The 21387-nt window shown below is 43.5% G+C and overlaps 1 protein-coding gene across 1 annotated transcript in view; it reads left to right on the top strand.

Moving 5' to 3' along the window:
* Positions 1-20602, top strand: part of frem3 (Fras1 related extracellular matrix 3) — a 163686-nt gene extending 143084 nt beyond the window's left edge. The window contains exons 18-24 of the mRNA XM_072256992.1: positions 2013-2117; positions 2591-2718; positions 10694-10828; positions 10980-11106; positions 14022-14209; positions 14308-14454; positions 20066-20602. Coding sequence (XP_072113093.1) covers positions 2013-2117; positions 2591-2718; positions 10694-10828; positions 10980-11106; positions 14022-14209; positions 14308-14454; positions 20066-20602 — 1367 coding nt within the window. The remainder of the gene's footprint in view (positions 1-2012; positions 2118-2590; positions 2719-10693; positions 10829-10979; positions 11107-14021; positions 14210-14307; positions 14455-20065) is intronic.
* Positions 20603-21387: the final 785 nt, after the last annotated feature.

Genomic DNA, 21387 nt, shown 5'->3' with positions numbered 1-21387 from the left:
TATGTAATGGATGGGAGACATTGTCCAAGATGGCATGCAAGTTGGACAGCATCCTCTTTTCAGACACTACCATCAGAGAGTCCAGTTCCATCCCCACAACATCACTGGCCTTACGAATGAGTTTGTTGATTCTGTTGGTGTCTGCTACCCTCAGCCTGCTGTTCCAGCACACAACAGCAAACATGATAGCACTGGCCACCACAGACTCGTAGAACATCCTCAGCATCGTCCAACAGATGTTAAAGGACCTCAGTCTCCTGAGGAAATAGAGACGGCTCTGACCCTTCTTGTAGACAGCCTCAGTGTTCTTTGACCAGTCCAGTTTATTGTCAATTCATATCCCCAGGTATGTGTAATCCTCCACCATGTCCACACTGACCCCCTAGATGGAAACATGGGTCACCGGTGCCTTAGCTCTCCTCAGGTCCACCACCAGCTCCTTAGTCTTTTTCACATTAAGCTGCAGATAATTCTGCTCACACCATGTGACAAAGTTTCCCACTGTAGCCCTATACTCAGCCTCATCTCCCTTGCTGATGCATCCAACTATGGCACAGTCATCCGAAAACTTCTGAAGATGACAAGACCCTGTTCTACCCCAGGAAACTCGTTGTTTACTCCATCTATGCCTCTCATAATCTTTTGAACCTCTATCAGATCTCTCCTCAGCCTCCGACACTCTGGAAACAACAAACCATGTTTACCTAGCTTCTCATGATAGCACATGCTCTCTAAACCAGAGAGCATCCACTACACTGATGACTGCATTTGTGCTACTTCTTACAACCATGCTGAGCCCCTCAATTTCATCAACTTTGCATCTAACTTCCACCCTGCCCTTAAATTTACTTGGTCCATTTCTGACACCTCTCTCCCCTATCTTGATCTCTCTCTCCATCTCTGGAGACAAACTGTTGACTAATATAAGACCATAAAACATAAGAGCAGAGTGAGGCTGTTCAGCAGATCGAGTCTGCTTAGCCATACCATCATGGCTGATCCCGGATCTCACTCAATCTCATACACCTGCTTTCTCGCCATGTCCACTGATGCCCTGACCTATCAGGGAACAATCAACTTCCACCTTAAATATGCACATGGACTTGGCATCCACTGCAGTGTGCGGCAGAGCATTCCACAGATTCACCACTCTCTGGCTAAAAAAATTCTTCCTTATCTCTATTCTAATGGGTTGTCCCTCAATTTTGAGGATGTGCTCTCTTGTTCTTGATACCCCCACCAGAGGAACCATCCTTTCCATATCCACCCTATCAAGTTCTTCCGACATTCAGTAGGTTTTATTGAGATCCCTCTTCATTCTTCTAAATTCCAGTGAGTACAGGCCCAAAGCTGTCAAATGCTCCTCATATGTTAACCCCTTCATTCCCAGAATCATCCTCATGAACTTCCTCTGGCCTGTCTCCAACAACAACACATCCTTTCTGAGATATGGGACCCAAAGCTGTTTACAATACCCCAAGTGCAGCCTGACTAGTGTCTTGTAAAGCCTCAGCATTATCGCCTTGTTTTTATATTCTATTCTCCTTGAAATAAATGCCATATGTCTTCATATTCCCAGCGAGAAGGGACAAACAATTTGCTGGTTTATGATGTTAAAAGTCTGTTATGTTGCTTTTTTCGAGCTCTGTGCCTGAAGATCACAAAGATCCCAGGTCTTTGGCCACCCTATCTCCTGTAAAAATACTATTCCCAGTTTCTTCATCTCCGCCTGATCGATTCCCAGGATGTAGCTTTCCTTTCTAGGTCATCAAAGGTATCCTCCTTTTTCAAAGGAAGGGTTTTCCCTTCCTCCACCATTGGTGCTGAGTATAGAACTTTGAAAGTTAGAGAAAGTATGATTGAAGTGTTCTTGAGTAGGGATATAACAATATAAAAATATTCAATTAGAAACTTATGCCCAATGTTTTTATTCAGTCATGGAATGTGGGTATCACTGTAACTGCAATGTGTTTGTGTTTTCTATAAAATACGATGTTTGACTATTCATGCAGGTGCCTTGTACCCAACCAGCATGAGGATTAATGAAGAAGGGAGGCTCGTGGTCAATTTCAAGACCGAGGTGCGGTTCAGAGGCCAGTTCGTCATGTCACATCCTGGTAGGTACCGAATTTTGTGGATTTTTTTGGTGATTTATCCACGCAGGTGCTATTAACGAAAGATGCCCCATGTGAGATCCAAACTGTTTTGAAAAAAAACCCTTACTTTAATAATGCCATAAAGGAAAAATTCTGCATTTTTTTTGAATATGGACAGAAATAAATTGGTTATTGATGCTAATTTTGATGGAAGACAGATATATAAGTGTAATATGAGTCTGAACAATACTTTGCTGACAGAAGTATGAAACAGATCCTCCATTTGATTTGCTTTGATAGGTACAGAATAGTTGCCAGCAGAGAAATCTTGTTTGTGCTGTTAGGTGTGTTGATCATCTTTAAAAAAAAGACAAGTGATTGAATTTTCCCATAACTGTTAAAGTTTTACCCTGAGGTGCACTTGCCTCTAGGTTTCATATTTGTGTTGTTCCCTTCTGGAGGTGAAACATTGTGGGCATTGCCTTGTATTCTAGGTACCTCACTGGCATCAATGGTAATGTCTGCCGATCATCCCGGGCTCACCTTCACACTCAGCCTTGTTCGCAGTGAGCCAACCTACAACCAGCCAACACAGCAGTGGAGTTTCACTTCCAACTTTTCTGTAAGTTCCCTACCTAATAAGAGAATTTTTCCCACATGCTGACTCACTTACTGTGTATCCATTAGCAATCCACATACCCATGTCCCCATAGTTACATGCTCATACCTGCATTTATAGAGCAACCTCTTTATTTACTGCTCAAGGGATATTATGTGTCTTCCCACCCTTCACTCTCGATCATGGCTACGGTTAGACCCCACATCTTAGCTCTCTGTTTAATATCTATTTCTTCTTCCTGTCTCCGTGACTTTTCTCATTGGACATACAGGTGACCCCGCTTTTCGAACGTTCACTGTACGAAACCTCACTGTTACGGAAGACCTACATTAGTACCCTGTTTTCACTTTCAGAAGGTGTTTTCACTGTTACGAAAAAAAAGCACGCAATAAAAAATCAGCGCGCGATAAAAGGCAGCGCGCGCCCCGAGCAGCCGCTCTCCCCTGGATTCTCGCCGACGTTGCTTAAACACGTGCCTGTGAGCAGCCGTTTGCAAGATGAGTTCGAAGGTATCGGAAAAGCCTGAAAGAGCTCGTAAGGGTGTTACACTTAGCGTAAAACTATACATAATTAAGTGCAAACAACAGGAATTCTGCAGATGCTGGAAATTCAAGCAACACACATCAAAGTTGCTGGTGAACGCAGCAGGCCAGGCAGCATCTGTAGGAAGAGGTGCAGTCGACGTTTCAGGCCGAGACCCTTCGTCAGGACTAACTGAAGGAAGAGTGAGTAAGGGATTTGAAAGTTGGAGAGGGAGGGGGAGATCCAAAATGATAGGAGAAGACAGGAGGGGGAGGGATAGAGCCAAGAGCTGGACAGGTGATAGGCAAAAGGGGATATGAGAGGATCATGGGACAGGAGGTCCGGGAAGAAAGATGGGGAGGGGGGTGACCCAGAGGATGGGCAAGAGGTATATTCAGAGGGACAGAGGGAGAAAAAGGAGAGTGAGAGAAAGAATGTGTGCATAAAAATAAGTAACAGATGGGGTACGAGGGGGAGGTGGGGCCTTAGCGGAAGTTAGAGAAGTCGATGTTCATGCCATCAGGTTGGAGGCTACCCAGACGGAATATAAGGTGTTGTTCCTCCAACCTGAGTGTGGCTTCATCTTTACAGTAGAGGAGGCCGTGGATAGACATGTCAGAATGGGAATGGGATGTGGAATTAAAATGTGTGGCCACTGGGGGATCCTGCTTTCTCTGGCGGACAGAGCGTAGATGTTCAGCAAAGCGGTCTCCCAGTCTGCGTCAGGTCTCGCCAATATATAAAAGGCCACATCGGGAGCACCGGACACAGTATATCGCCCCAGTCGACTCACAGGTGAAGTGTTGCCTCACCTGGAAGGACTGTTTGGGGCCCTGAATGGTGGTAAGGGAGGAAGTGTAAGGGCATGTGTAGCACTTGTTCCACTTACACGGATAAGTGCTAGGAGGGAGATCAGTGGGGAGGGATGGGGGGGACGAATGGACAAGGGAGTTGCGTAGGGAGCGATCCCTGCGGAATGCAGAGGGGGGGGAGGGAAAGATGTGCTTAGTGGTGGGATCCTGTTGGAGGTGGCGGAAGTTACGGAGAATAATATGTTGGACCCGGAAGCTGGTGGGGTGGTAGGTGAGGACCAGGGGAACCCTATTCCTAGTGGGGTGGCGGGAGGATGGAGTGAGAGCAGATGTACGTGAAATGGGGGAGATGCATTTAAGAGCAGAGTTGATAGTGGAGGAAGGGAAGCCCCTTTCTTTAAAAAAGGAAGACATCTCCCTCATCCTAGAATGAAAAGCCTCATCCTGAGAGCAGATGCAGTGGAGACGGAGGAGTTGAGAGAAGGGGATGGCGTTTTTGAAAGAGACAGGGTGAGAAGAGGAATAGTCCAGATAGCTGTGAGAGTCAGTAGGCTTATAGTAGACATCAGTGGATAAGCTGTCAACTTTCAAATCCCTTACTCACTCTTCCTTCAGTTAGTCCTGATGAAGGGTCTCGGCCTGAAACGTCGACTGCACCTCTTCCTACAGATGCTGCCTGGCCTGCTGCGTTCACCAGCAACTTTGATGTGTGTTACATAATTAAGCATTTCGATTGTGGTGGACGAAGTAAGGACAACGTGAGTTTGGCTTGTGGAAGCTGACGAAGATGATGTTGAAGAGATTTTGGCATCCCATGACCAAGAACTGACAGATGAAGAACTGATGCAATTGGAAGAAAAAAGGGTAACAATCGAAACCGAATGAGTAATGATAAAGTACCACTTTAATTTTGAAAGGGTACGTTAGTTTAGGGGATATTTGCAGGATGGTTTGAGTCCTTATAAAGAACGGTATGATAGAAAAATGCGCGAGGCTCAGCAGTCAAGCAAGACTTCCACATCAGCCATAGCAGACGACAAACCTCGACCTTCGACATTGAGGCGGGCAGAGATAGAGGAAGATGAGCTGCCTACTCTAATGGAAACAGACAATGACGAGATGACACCCCAGTGTCCCACCACCCCAACCCCCAGGCCACGGACAGATACCGATTCGCGGAGAATGCAAAGGTAGCCGGGAGGCACACAGCACATCTTTCAGAAAAAAGCCGAAATAAACATGCTAATTAATTAGGTGCCGCCGACACGTAATTGTCGGCCCAGATCAGAGACACAATCGGAAATCGGCACTGATCTGGGCCGACAATTACGTGCTGGGCAGGACCTAGTTAATTAGTATGTTTGTTTCGGCTTTTTTCAAGATGTGCTGTGTGCCTCCCGGCTACCGCTGGACCCCTGCATGCTCGCGGCAATGTATCACTCGGCGGCCTGGAGGGTGGGGGCCACTGCACCACCCAAGCTCCGACTCAGCCTAACACACCACCATCAGTGTGCTCAGCGCTGTCTTCCCAATTCCCGTAAGTGAAACTACACTGTATATACATTATTTCTACTTTATATCGACTGTGTATTTTTACGTGTTATTTAGTATGATTTGGCAGCTTCATAGCTTAAAGGTTACTGGACAGCGCTTGCGCCGTGTTTTTGCCAACAGCGCTTGCGTGAGATTTTCTGCCGACGGCGCTTCCATGAGATTTTCGCTCCGGAGAACAGTTCAGTAATGATTGTGGAAAAGTATTTCTACTTTATATAGGCTGTGTATTTATCATATCATTCTTGCTTTTACTATATGTTACTGTTATTTTAGGTTTTATGTGTTATTTGGCATGATTTGGTAGGTTATTTTTGGGTCTGAGAACGCTCACAAAGTTTTCCCATATAAATAAATGGTAATTGCTTTTTCGCCTTACGACATTTCGGTTTACGAACCGTTTCATAGGGACGCTCTACCTTTGGATGGCAGGGGAAAGCTGTACCATGAATTACGATTTCAGCTCTGGAGAACTCCCACCCACTGCCACCATACTCATAGTTCCCTTACCCTGCACTGCTTACTTCTACCTCCTACCCACGGTACAGAAACCGGACCGTCTGGTTAGTCTCATTATCTCTGCCTGCTCCTGCCCCACTGAACTTGTGTCCACATACCTCAACTCCATTCTATCCCCCTTGGTTCAGTCCCTTCCCACCTACAACCACAACACTTCTCATTCTCTCGATCACCTCACTAACTTTCAATTCCGTGACCCTGACCACCTCATTTTCACCATGATGTCCAGTCCCTATACACTTCTACCCCCCCGCCTCCAATCAAGAATGCCTAAAGCTCTTTGCTTCTTTTCAATAAAAGAACTAACCAGTTCTCCTCCACCACCACCACCAATATCCATCTGACAGAACTGGTCCTCATACTCAACAATTTTTTCTTTGGCTCCTCTAACTTTCTCCAGACTCTTGTTACCTGTTACATGCACCTGTTAGGGTGCATTCTCCAGTTACCTTATAAGGTAACCGCAGCCTTCAGCCAGGAGCAGATGTCATCAGATGGTTCCCAACCCTCACTGAGTGTTTCGACCCTTAACCACGACACTCTCCAGTTGGTGGGCCAGCAGTGGTGGCCAAATCACTGCCCATCTGCTCCTGGCTTCTAGCTCCCCTCCACTTGCCTACTCCAAATCCAACAAGAAGCTCATTCTGCCTCTTCCCCCATCCTACGAGCTGCTTGATTTTGCTCCTTTCGTCTAGGTCCAGATCTGACAACAACCGCCATGCTGATTTGGCTGGGAAACCTCTGCAGCTGATCTCCACAGGGAGCAACCATGTGTGCCATCCCTTGTCTTTACACTCCTGCACTGAGGGCTGGTACTTCAAGGCCTTTCTCTCGTGGGCCTCTTCCCATCCCTCCTCCCACGGCATAGTCAATTCAACCAGGATTATTTTCTTGTCTTGGATTTACCACAGTACAATGTCCGGGCATAGGATTGTGTGCACCACATTCGGGAACTGCAACCTCCTTCCCACATCGACCTTCATCTCCCAGGACCTGGCTGTTAGCAGCAGTTTGAGCTTTGGTTGTTTGGTTACGAAAGGCCTGGCTCCCTCTTTGATCAAGGTGATGGCCTTCCTCAAATCTGTGCCAGCCGTCCTCTTCTTGCATCTCTCCCGCTCTAGTGTGTCAGCAAGAGCCAGAAGCACCTTATCATGGTGCCACCTATACCGTCCTTGAGTTAGAGCTGTTTTACACCCGGACAGTATATGAGCCAGTGTCCCCTTTTGACCACAGAGTTCGGGTCCTCTCTCATCCCCATGTGTACAGATGAAGGAAGGGTGTCATACACGGATCGGAAGAGGAAGGAAATATGGAAGAGCTCCAGTCTCCATAACTCTGCCGGTGAGATCTTGCGCTTAGGCAGATCCCATTTTGTCCAGGCACCCTGGGACCTTTGTTCCACTGCCTTTGAAATCCGCTTCTCTTCCTCACGGATCTGTACTTCTGCCTGTATCATGTCTCGCCTGTTCCTTATGCTTGCGTTTCCCCACTTCTGGAAGTGAACTGAGCCGAGGCCTTGCCGCCCGACGCAGGGGTTGCCGATGATATCTCGCAGCTTCAGAGAACACACTGCCTCCTCCACAGCTGCATTGGCTGCCCACTTGTGCCCAGATCTGGTTGTAATGCCTGCTTGCTTTACCAAGACGTCATTAGAATCTCTCAAGCTTAATAAGGCTCTGCATTTTGCCACCTTGAATTCCTCCACAACAGATGACAGGGGAAGCTGCAGTTGCCCAGAACGAATGTAAAGGCCCACTGAAGAGAAGCTTGGGGGAACTCCCAACCATCTCCGCAGGTGCTTGTTGGTTTTCCTCTCGATGCCCTCTACGACAGTCATGGGGAACTCATAAAGTGTGAAGAGCCAGAGAAGCCCGGGCAGAATGCCATATTGGTACAGCCAGGTCTTGAATTTACCCGGAAGTCCGGATTTGTCGAACTTCTTCAGCCATTCGTCCGTCTGCTTCACAGCATCGGTGACATTGGCCCCATCTGTCAGTGACACATTAAACCACTTCCCCAAGCATTTTATTGGGTTATCTTCGATGGAGGGGATGACCTCACCCTGAACTTGGAGCCTAAACTTGCTAGTAACTTTGCCCTTTCTGATCACCATGCACCTGGACTTCTTAGCCTTGAAGGACATCCTCGCCCAAGTGGCTTCATTACCCAGGGTTTCCAATACCCATCTTGCTTGGGCATGTGACACAGTTGTTATAGTGATGTTGTCCATGAATCCTCGTAGAGCCGGCTGAACAATGCCTGACTCCAGCATCGGGCCAGGGGTTACATCTTCTGCTGCTGCTAATAGGAGGTTCATTCCCATTATAAATAGGATTGGGAAGATGGTGCACCCTGTTGGAATCCCCTTTTGAAGGTCCTGGGTTAGCCATGGGTACTTCATGGGCCCCAGCTATGACTGCCTTTTCATTGGCCACGTAGAACAGTCCCTAGTAATGCTCTCTGACTCTCCCTTTGCTACATTGATGACTTTATTGGTGCTACGTCTTACACACATGCTGAGCTCCTTAATTTCACCAACTTTGCATCTCATTTCCAACCTGCCCTTAAACTTACTTGGTCCATTTCTGACACCTTCCTCCCCTATCTTGATCTCTCTGTCCATCTCTGGAGACAAACTGTCGACCAACATCTTTTATAAACCAACCGATTCCATTGGTGATCTCTTACTACCTTGGCTCCTGTAAAAATGCTTTTCCCTCTTCTCAGTTTATTCTTCTCCACTGCATCTGTTCCTAGGATGCAGCTTTCCTTTCTAGGTCATCAAAGTTGTCCTTCTTTTTCAAGGGAAGGGTTTTCTCTTCCTCCACCATTGATGCTGCCTTTACCCACATCTCCTCCATTTCCCAAACATCCACATTCACCCCTTCTTCCTGCCACCTTAACAGTGATAAAGTTCCTCTTGTCCTTACCTACCAGAACATGCGCCTCCACATCCAACACATAATTCTCTGCAACTTCTGCCATCTCCAAATGGATTCTGCCACTAAACACATCCTTAACTTACCCCCTCTCTTCACTTTCTGAAGGATTTGCTCCCTCCTTGATTTCCTTCCCACTAATCTCCCTCCCAGCACGTATCCCTGCAAATAGCCAAACTGCTACACCTGCCCAGTCACCTCTTCCCTCACCTGCATTTAGGGCTCCAAACAGTCCTTTGAGCTGAGTCATCACTTCACCTGCAAATCTGCTGGTGTCTTCTATTTCAGTGGTCTCCAACCACCGGGCCGCGGACCGGTACCGGGCAGCAAAGCATGTGCTACCGGGCCGTGAGGAAATGATATGATTTGGCGATACGAAACGATATGAGTCAGCTGCACCTTTCCTCATTCCCTGTCATGCACTGTTGAACTTGAAATAACCTACCAAATAATACCAAATAACACATAAAATCTAAAATAACACTAACATATAGTAAAGGCAAGAATGATATGATAAATACACAGCATATATAAAGTAGAAATAATGTATGTACAGTGTAGTTTCACGTAACAGAATCAGGAAGATTAAGCCAAAACCAATTTGTAGAAAAACAATCGGTACGGACACGCATGCGCACGTCATGTATGTGCACACACAGGTGCCCGCGCAAGGCTTCATGGTCATGGTAGTCTTTCTCGGGGTAAACACGTGTCCCATATTTGACTGCTACTTTTGTCCCTTATTTGGGAGTGAGAAAGTTGGCAACCCTACTTGAACACCCCCCCCCCCGACCCCCGTCGGCCAGTCCACAGGAATATTGTCAATATTAAGCCAGTCCACAGTGCAAAAAAGGTTGGGGACCCCTGTTCTATTTTGTCTGGTGCTCCCAGTGCAGCCTCATATACATTAGTAAGACCCATTGTAAATTGGGGAACCGTTTCAATGAGCAACTCCGTTCCAACTGCCAAATGCAAAATTTCCTGCTTGTCAAACATTTTAATTCTGATTTCCATTCCCGTTCTGACAAGTCAGTCCATGTCCTCCTCTTGTGCCACAATGAGGCTGCCCTCAGGGTGGAGGAGCAACACCTTATATTCCATCTGTGCAGCCTCCAACCTGATGGTGAGAGTATCGATTTTCCCTCCCCTTACCCTCTTCTATTTCAGTGTTTGAGGAATAATAAAGTTTAGCAAGGACTAGGTCTTGATGTAATATCCCTGTAAATAGTGCAGAGTAACCCTAGTGCTAAACTCCTTACATTATCCTTACCAAAGCCTCAGGAGCAATGATGCACCTACTGCCTCTGTCCCTGAACAGGAATCCTGTGGGTTGGATGGAAGTTACAATTGCTGGTATTTGTTGAGTCACTAATACAGAAGGGTTTTGAGAAATAAGATCATACAGCTAGGCTTAATTTGTTCAGCAATCCTTTCTGTAGCTGATTGTCTTTTCTTCAATGACTCTGAAGTATTTTCTTCCTCTTCCATATTGAAACACAAACATGAAGTAGAGCCACAGAAGTCATCTAAAACTCTAAATAACTTTATGTACTTGGACCACTCCAAAACAATATTTGCCAATTTCAGAGGTGCATTAGTATTGTCATTCATCACAGTTGTTGGGATTTCTTCCAGGTCCGGGATTATTCAGGGACATATGCTGTGAAGCTCATCCCATGTAGTTCAGCACCCAAACAGGAGTACAAACTGCCAGTTACCTGCAATCCACAGGAACCCATTACATTCGATTTGGATATTCGATTCCAGCAGGTATGGTAAAGATTAATAGATTTCACTTGTAACTTCCTTTACTCTTAATGATTGAATGTTCATAATATAAACCATAATAGTTGGTAATTAATGTAATTAAAATATATAACTATGACAGGACTTTACTTTTTTGCTCCATTCTTTGTCAAAGGTGAGTGATCCTGTGGCTGCTGAGTTTAGCCTGAATACTCAAATGGTTCTCCTGTCGAAGAGAGAGCTTTGGCTATCTGATGGCTCAATGGGATTTGGAGAAGGAACAGATGTTGCATTTTCAGAAGGTTTGTTGGTATTTCTAATGTATCTGTAAGACTGAGAATGTGTTACAGAATATCTGCTTGTACATGCATATATATACATTAAGCACTGCCAATGAATGCATGCTTATGATTAATCACAGAAATTTAGAACATATAATGAGAAAGTCAAGTGAGTCTCTCCACTTAATAAAGACCTATCCATTTTAATCCCACTTCCCAGATCCTGGTCAGAGCCATATAGGTTTAAAAACCTGAAGTACAAACCGATATGTTTAAAATCTGATTGGAGGAGTTGTCTTCATCAGCCTTTCTCATAGTATTCTGCAAACACCCATCACTTCCTTGGAGAAGTATTGTGCTCACTGTCATCCTTATTGCCAATCACTTTAACTGTTTCCCCAGTTATTGATCCCTACTGTGGGAAATTCATCTTTCCTTTTCACCCCATAGAGGTCCCAGATAACTTTAAACACTGCTCTTTACTATTACGCACAACTCTAGATGTCCAAGAGTAGAACGGTTGAAAGAAAGCAGAAGATAACAAAGAAGGTAAGAATTCACATAATTAAAAGAGAATTCAAAGTGATTGTGTTAAGAATTAGGTATATTGGAATTAACTGGACGGTGTAGGCTCGTTAGGCTGGAAGGGTCTTTTACCGTGCTGTATCTCTAAATAAAAATATAAATAAATGAATAAATATTTAGGCCAGTTCATAAACTAATTGCCATATTTTTTAATGCATTATTATTTTCAACCATCACAATTCACAATTCTCTTTACTGAGATTATCTCCAGCTACAGGATTATTCAGGCACATAGCGAGAAAAGCTTTTCTCAAGTCACTCAGTACCCGTGCAGGAACACAATGTGCCAGTTGCTTGCAATCCACAGGAACTCATTACCATATTCCAACTTTATGTCCTAATGTCAAAGACAACACCTGCTGGAGTCAAATATCCTTACATCCATTGAATTAGCTATACGATGTCCACTCAATTTACCCAGTTCTCTCCTGCATGTTGATCCCACGATAGTCCAACGTTCACAGTGGCCTCCTTGATTCATCCCCATATCACAGGGCTCAGTCGTCCAAAGGCATGACTCCATCCCCATCAGCAATTCTCCAACCTCTCCCAACTCTTGTCACCCCTTTTTACTATCATATTATCCTAGTCTTCTGAACCCAGTGACAGTCCTAATCTTCAAGAACAAACAACCCCACCTTCATTCCCAGTCACTTTTCCCAATACCTCTGACCTGAGACTTAAGAGTCTTTCATTCTCATTCTTTTTCTCTCTCTCTCCCCCCCCAACTCTCTCTCCCTCTCTCTCCCCCGGCTCTCCCCTCTTTCATAATACCAAGGTGAGTTCAGCCCTTCTGTCTGTGCTCTCACTACATTGCTTATCTGTACATTTTCCATATCTGACTCTACTTCAGTTCATCTGTGGCTAAAATCTTCTCGCTGTCCTTGCTGTTTCTGGATTTAACTATCCCTGTAGGCTTGTTAAAAATCTGCTAAAACAGCTGCTGTGAGCTTCCCTCCATGGTATTGCTTGTTACTTTTTCAATGAATCAGTCGTGTCAATGCTTTATCCTGATTGTCCTTGATTAATCTGTGCATTTCAAAGTATAGATTTATTCTTTACACTTAGCATTTTTCAGATAATTAGGCCACTCCCAATGCAAGGCTGATTGGCTCGTAGTTATGTACTCTATTACCTTTTGTTTTTAAACATTATCAAATTCATAAGTTTAGAGTTTTCAAACATTTGGAATGTCACCAAAGAATGTTGACGAGTAACTATCACTGTTCTTTAATCCCTTACTTCTCTTAGCAAACTGGAATGGCCTAGAAATTTATATTTTTGAAGATGCCAACTCTCTTTTATTTACCTGACACACAATCACATTGACATTTCTTCCTTAACTACATTGTACATATTATCCTCCTGTTTTGTGAAGGCTCGCAGGAATTTTGATTTAGGGCCCAATCTGTCTCATCTGCCTCCAGCCAACTGACTTATCGTTTTCTTTTGTTGTCCATGAAAGAGTGAAACTAAGGAGAGATCAAAAACATTATCTGTAGGTGAAGGCATTAGACAATGATGTGTGTCTAAATCAATATATTGTGCCATATCTTGTACATTACAGCATCATGCATTTGCCAGTACTTTGTAAAATATTCATCAGATTAGGCTTTTAAAAGGGATCCCTGGAAACTGCAAGTTATTTTGCTCAGGTCCCTATATTGTGTTCTGCTTTTCCTGCTGTTGGATAAAATGCCTTCTAATAATAAAAATTTCAGAGCAGAGGTTTTAGGTTTGAAATTATACATGACCGGACAGCACGGTAGTGTGGCGGATAGTGAAGCACAATGAAGCGCCAACAACCAGGGTTCATTTCCCGCTGCAAAGAGTTTGTACCCTCTCCCCGTGACTGTGTCGATTTCTCCAGGTGCTCTGTTTCCTCCCACAATCCAAACTCGTTCAGGTTCGTAGGTTAATTTGTCACTTGGGTGCATTTGGGTTGTGCGGGCTTATTGAGCCGGAACGGCCTATTACCATGCTGTATCTCTAAAATAAAAGAACAAAGTGATGTTGGTTGGTCCACAGTTAGAGGGCAGAGTACAATTTTGGACTCCCGTTATAAAGAACCTATTGAAGCAATGAAGATCAGCACAATATGTGCACTGCAGCTTTCATTCTTTTTTCATGATTTCCTATATAAAAGCTGATGATTTCTGCCTCATCTATTTCCGAAGCCAACAACTTGGATGAAATACATTACATTGGCAGTGAGGCAGGGCAGCAGTGTGATTAGCTCCAGATTGCTGTGTCCCTGTACTTGGGCCATGGGCTAGCAGACTTCCTTGTGTCAGTGTTTACAAATTTTCTGTTTTCAACCTGATATCCTTTTACTTTTCCCTTTGTTTCAGGGTCTATTATCTATGGCCGTGTTATGGTGGACCCTGTACAGAACCTGGGAGATTCTTTCACCTGCAACATTGAGAAGGTTTTCTTATGCACTGGTGCGGTTGGGTACGTCCCCAAGTACAATCCAACAAATAATGAATTTGGGTGTCTGGCTGACTCTCCATCTTTACTGTACAGGTTCAAGATTCTGGTATGTTAGCTGCTGAGGGAAAAGAATGCATGTGTAATTCACGTTGCCTATTCACAGCCTGGTCACATATTAACAAGAAGTATTCTTTGTTCCCTCAGGATAAAGCCCAGCCTGAGTCCCAAGCCCCAGTTTTCAGTAATGTTCTCTTTGATGCCAAGCTGGCTGTTGACGAACCAGATGCATTTCCACTAGTGAAGCAGCCAGGATCTGATGGCTTCAGCCTTGCTTCAGCTCCACTCTTCCAAGTAAGTGAGCAAAATTAAGGGATTAGGTGAGTACAAGATGTAAGACCATAAGACATAGGAGCAGAATTAGGCCACCAAACCTATCGAGTCTGCTTTGCCATTCAATCATGGCTGATTTATTTTCTCTCATCCCGATTTTCCTGACTTCCCATGTAACCTTTGACACTCTTACTAATCAAGAACTTATCAACCTCTGCTTTAAATGCACCCAGTGACTTGGACTCCACAGCTATCTGTGGGAAGGAATTCCTCAAATTCATCACCCTTTGGCTAAAGAAATTACTCCTTATCTTTGTTCTAAAGGGATGTCCTTGTATTTTGAGACTGAGGTACACAGTTACAGGGCAGTGAACAATTTTATAATGGCTGTCCAACATTGTGCACTGCTCTCTAACCATCCAAGATAATTGTTTTTTTTTATTTTGGAGATGCAGCATGGTCCTCCGGTCCTGGACTCCCCCACTATTGGAAACATCCTCATCCACTGCTATCTAATAAGCCTTTTAATATTTGGTAGGTTTCAATGTGATCTCCCCCTCATTCTTCCAAACTCCAGTGAGTACAGGCCCAGAAGAATCAAATCCCCCTCATACATTAACCCTTTCATTCCGAGGATCATTCTTGTGAACCTCCGCTGGACCCTCTTTGAAGGCCTGTATGTCAGACCTATCAGGGTGTTTTTATCCTTTCTGTTTCTTAATGCTACCCACAAGGAATATACTTCTCCTGATCCTATGTGCCTTCTTTCAAAGGATTTGATTTCATTTTTTGCCAGCAAAGCCATCCTACCCTACTTTTGATTCAATATGTATCCTTGGGTGATAAACTCCCAGCTGTGATTTTCTTTCAACCCTGACTCAGTGATGCCAACAACATCATGCCTGCCAATCTCTAGCTGCTCTACAAGATCACCTAACTTAATTCACAGATAATGTTTATGCAAATAAAACACCTGCAGCACTCTTCTTTTCAGTTTTGTCTCCATGTTGCCTATAGTTAAGTAATTATCCCTTTAAACTTTTTAGACCATAAGACTTAGGAGCAGAATTAGGGCATTCAGCCCATTGAGTTTGCTTCAAAGTCTTATTCTTCATTCTGGAGTCTTCAGTAACCTTCCCTTTTACATTATCTATTCTTTTCCAAGCTGTTGAACCCATACCCCTACTATTTAGTTTAAAGTCCTATCCACAGCCCCAGTTATGTGATTCACCATGACCCTGATCCCAGCATGGTTCAGGTAGAATCCATTTTATTGGAACAGCTCCCTCTTTCCCCAATACTGGTGCCGACGGTCAACAAATTCAAACCCTCTTCTCCACAGCCATCTTTGAGCCACACATTTAACTCTGATCTTATTAACCATGTGCTAATTTACAAGATGCAAGAGTATATTCACGAAGGAAAACAGAAGGCCAAAAAGGGGAGTGAGATAACTTTGGCAGAGGAGATTAAAGAGGATCCAAAGAGATTTTAAAGTATATTAAGGGAAAAAGAGTAAAAATAATAAGGTAAGAGGAGAAAGATTTAACAGGAACTTGAGAGGCAACCTTTTCACCCAAAAGGTGATCCACACATGAAATAAGCTGTAAGGCGAAGTGGCTGAGGCAGGTACATTATCAACATTTAAACAATAGAAACCATAGAAACACTACAGCACAGAAACAGGCCTTTTGGCCCTTCTTGGCTGTGCCAAACCATTTTCTGCCTAGTCCCACTGACCTGCACACGGACCATATCCCTCCATACACCTCCCATCCATGTATCTGTCCAATTTATTCTTAAATGTTAAAAAAGAACCCGCATTTACCACCTCATCTGGCAGCTCATTCCAAACTCCCACCACTCTCTGTGTGAAGAAGCCCCCACAATGTTCTCTTTAAACTTCTCCCCCCTCACCCTTAACCTCTGGTTTTTTTCTCCCCTTGCCTCAGTGGAAGAAGCCTGCTTACATTCACTCTATCTATACCCATCATAATTTTATATACCTCTATCAAATCTCCCCTCATTCTTCTACGCTCCAGGGAATAAAGTCCTAACCTATTCAACCTTTCTCTATAACTAAGTTTCTCAAGTCCCGGCAACATCCTTGTAAATCTTCTCTGTACTCTTTCAACCTTATTTATATCCTTCCTGTAATTTGGTGACCAAAACTGTACACAATACTCCAGATTCAGCCTCACCAATGCCTTATACAGCCTCATCATAGCATTCCACCTCTTATACTCAATACTTTGATTAATAAAGGCCAATGTACCAAAAGCTCTCTTTACAACCCTATCTACCTGTGACGCCACTTTTAGGGAATTTTGTATCTGTATTCCCAGATCCCTCTGTTCAACTGCACTCGTCAGTGCCTTACCATTAACCCTGTATGTTCTACGTTGGTTTGTCCTTCCAACGTGCAATATCTCACACTTGTCTGTATTAAACTCCATCTGCCATTTTTCAGCCCATTTTTCCAGCTGGTCCAAGTCCCTCTGCAGGCTCTGAAAACCTTCCTCACTGTCCACTACACCTGCAATCTTTGTATCATCAGCAAATTTGCTGATCCAATTTACCACATTATCATCCAGATCATTGATATAGATGACAAATAACAATGGACCCAGCACTGATCCCTGTGGCAGACCACTAGTCACAGGCCTCCACTCTGAGAAGCAATTCTCTACTACCACTCTTTGGCTTCTTCCATTGAGCCAATGTCTAATCCAAATTACCACCTCTCTATGTATACCTAGGGACTGAATTTTCCTAACTAACCTCCCATGCGGGACCTTGTCAAAGGCCTTACTGAAGTCCATGTAGACAACATCCACTGCCTTCCCTTCATCCACTTTCCTGGTAACCTCCTCGAAAAACTCCAATAGATTGGTCAAGCATGACCTACCACGCACAAAGCCATGTTGACTCTCCCTAATAAGTCCTTGTCTATCCAACTACTTGTAGATTCTGTCTCTTAGTACTCCCTCCAATAACTTACCCACTACCGATGTCAAACTTACCAGCCTATAATTTCCCGGATGACTTTTTGATCCTTTTTTAAACAACGGAACAACATGAACTACTCTCCAATCCTCCAGCACCTCACCCATAGACATCGACATTTGAAGTATATCTGCCAGGGCCCCTGCAATTTCAACACTAGTCTCCTTCAAGGTCCAAGGGAATACCCTGTCAGGTCCTGGGGATTTATCCACTTTAATTTGCTTCAATGTAGCAAGCACCTCCTCCTTTTCAATCTGTACAGTTTCCATGATCTCACTACTTGTTTCCCTTAATTCCATAGACTTTATGCCAGTTTCCTTAGTAAATATAGACGCAAAAAAAACATTTAAGATCTCCCCCATTTCTTTTGGTTCCGCACATAGCCGACCACTCTGATCTTCAAGAGGACCAATTTTATCCCTTACAATCTTTTTACTCTTAATATACCTGTAAAAGCTCTTTGGATTATCCTTCACTTTGCCTGCCAAGGCAACCTCATGTCTTCTTTTAGTCCTCCTAATTGATTTCTTAAGTATTTTCTTGCACTTTTTATACTCCTCTAGCACCTTATTTACTCCCTGTTTCCTATACATGTCATACAACTCTCTCTTCTTCTTTATCAGAGTTGCAATATCCCTTGAGAACCAAGGTTCCTTATTCCTATTCACTTTGCCTTTAATACTGACAGGAACATACAAGCTCTGCACTTTCAAAATTTCTCCTTTGAAGGCTTCCCACTTACCGATCACATCCTTGCCAGAGAACAACCTGTCCCAATCCACGCTTTTTAGATCCTTTCTCATTTCTTCAAATTTGGCCTTCTTCCAGTTCAGAACCTCAACCCTAGGATCAGATCTATCCTTGTCCATGATCAAGTTGAAACTAATGGTGTTATGATCACTGGAACCAAAGTGCTCCCCTACACACACTTCCGTCACTTGTCCTAACTCGTTTCCTAACAGGAAATACTTAGGTGCATGGGTAGGAAGGATCTGGAGAAATATGGTCCAAACATGGGCAGATGGCACTACCTTCTATTGGGAAATCTTGGTCAGCATGGACCAGTTGGGCCATTTTGTATGATTCAATGACATTAGCACCACCATTCCTAATGGGCTTTTCATTTGTTCTCATTGGCTCCATCTGTTAGGAATTTGTCATGGTTCATATGGGCAAGTTCTTGTCTGCCCCTTTACACCATCCACTTTCCTTAAGAGAATCTCATAGGGAAATAGCTTTGCAGTGATGTAGTTCGTTGCAAGTAATGAGTCGCTGTGCTACGACATGGCACATTTTCTCCAATTATCTCCACACACGTTGCTGGAGAATGTGAAATAGTCAAGGCACCATCATTATTATTAAAGAGCTGAAAATTACAAATGTGAGGAGGAAAATGTGCTTGCAAGTGCCTTTACATGATCTTTTCATCAATGAAAAACTACCTCTCTACAAGTAGAACACAATGATGAACATTTCTAGTTTGTGTTGTATAACTGAGGAATCTAACCTGGCCATCTGCTATAATGAATTACCTTAATATAATTGCTGCATCTTGAATACATATCATGTTGTCTTTTCACCACCAGATAAGGTTGTCCTGGAGGCCGTGTCATTGGTAATCCGAGACAATTAGGCTTTATTGTCACAGCACTAATCTAGGAAGGCACAATATAGGCTGACCATTCATAAGGAAGGTTATTAGCTTGGATGTGATCATATCCCACTCCTCAAGTCAGCACCCCAAGTGAAGCAATCTGCTGTAACATTCTAATAACTGAACCTGGGAGAGGAATGGCTACTAATTTGACCTTGGGTAACGTGTGCATTTTACAGTGGTCTTATACAGTATTTAACCACTACTTTCAAAAGAACTCTTGATTGTTGAGAGAGCCATGGGATGTAAAAATAAAGAGGAACTTCGGAGAAAAAAGTTAGAGAAGGGATGTGTTTTAGATTTTCAGAAGCTTGAGAAAGAGGAATAATGTTGTGAGAAAGCAGTTGAAATTAGAGAAAGGGTGATGTTTTATACCAGGTGATTATGAGAAATAGACAACCAATAATTAATGCTGCTTCCTCAGCTTCTGTAGAGCACAGTTTAGAAAGTGTCTGCATTGAAGCTAAAATTAGATATCCACATAACTGATAAAATAATACCTGGACATGGTAATTAACAAGCTGCTGAATGTGAACATGAAACCAGAAACAAATCTGGGATTTTTTTTTTTAGCCAATTCCAGAACTGGGATGAAGAAACATTGTGAAAGTTCTCTGCAGGAAATGAAACGCATAAATGCTATCTACAGTGGAAACATTTAGAGGGCAGATTGGGTTTGGGACAGGGGTATAATTTCCATTAATAGCCATGGCATAAAATGGACCTGTATCACGCAGCTTGTCTAGAGGCTGAAACAAAAATCAGTCTGCTGCCATTTTACCCTCCACCGTTAAAAGTGTATTTTCCCATGGTGGAGATTCAAAACAGATATTTCCCATTCAACATTTCCTTTTCCCAAATAGTTAACGACATATTCTCTTAATATTTACAGTCTGTTTAGCTTCACTTAGTTCACTGTAAAAACAAAGGAGTTTTATCCAATTATGCTGCACTCTTTTTATCCTCTTCCAGGTAACTGCAGGCCGAGAGTGGTACATCCACGTTATTTACACCATTCGATCCAAGGAGAATTCCAACAGAGGAATTGGGAAGAGAAGCCTGGAATTTCTGCACCACTCACTATCCTCCCCAGGAATCACTGGCAACAACTTGGAATTCAACCGCAGCCGTCGATCAGCACCAAAGTTGCCCGATGTTGCCCAGGCAATAGGGGCAGAGAAGAGCAGAGGCACCAACATTCAGCACATAGCTCTGGACCATTCCAATAAAATCATCACCAACCGGAAAGACTTCCTGTCCAGCGATGAACAGCACCGGAAGCCAGGTCCATTTGCTGTTGACAGCGGGCCTGAAGGCCGCTTTCTCCCTGTAGTTGGAGGAGCTGGGGGTCTACTGCTCTTAGCCTCCATAGTCACCATAATCTTCCTGCTATTGAACTGCAAGAACCCTCTCGCCAGTAAGAAGCAGTCTTCAAACAGGAGACGTGCTGGCAGCAACGAGACAGTAACCACAGGGCATAGTTGCCACAGTGACAGCTCGGAGGTCTAACGGTGCCGTGGGCAGTCACAGCAACTGTGCCTTGCACATGTACTGGTATAAACAGAAAAAAATCCCAGTGCCTTATCCTACAGTGCCTTTCCTCATCATATAAATACCTCTAGCAAAAAAAGAAGAAATAACTGCTTAATTTTCTTACCTCGGACTCGAGCGGGGGGAATTGTAAAACACTTGCCGAGGTATGTTTGGCAACTGCATGTGGCAAGGACTAAGCGAACAAGTTTTAGAACTGAACAGGTTATTTATGTTTGAAAAGTAGCAAATGTGTGGTACTGTGAGATTTCTGATTTTTTTTAAAACATTGGTATTGGTTCCTGTTGTTTGAAGAAAATGGTTCCCATTTTGCTGGCCTGCATCCATTCCTTTTGTCACTAAATTGATGCCTTTAACTTCTGGCATCATCGGTACTGATGTAACCTGGTGCTCCTTTAAAGGGACTATAATGATTTCTGTTTACTTTTAGTTCTTAATACTGCTGTATATTGTTAAAATGCAACACTTCTATTACTTGTACAGGTTTTAGCTTGTTTTGTCCTTTGCTTTTTAGATTATTGTTAAATTAATATCTTTAATTGGGTTAGTAGTAAATACTTGAGATTTTGTCCTGTAATAAGATAGAGGAATAATGAGATGGGGGAATATTGGACATCCATAAATTGCAGAACATTGACCAGACATTCTAATTGACATAGCTACTCACAGAGTGAGAATCCTATGTATGAACATTATTAGAAATGTATTTTTATACAACTATATACCTTCTAACGTAGTGTGTA

Source organism: Mobula birostris, chromosome 4, assembly GCF_030028105.1.
Source record: "Mobula birostris isolate sMobBir1 chromosome 4, sMobBir1.hap1, whole genome shotgun sequence".
Lineage (NCBI taxonomy): Eukaryota > Metazoa > Chordata > Chondrichthyes > Myliobatiformes > Myliobatidae > Mobula > Mobula birostris.
Note: the sequence above shows the minus strand (reverse complement) of the source record. Positions and strands in the feature narration are given on the sequence as shown.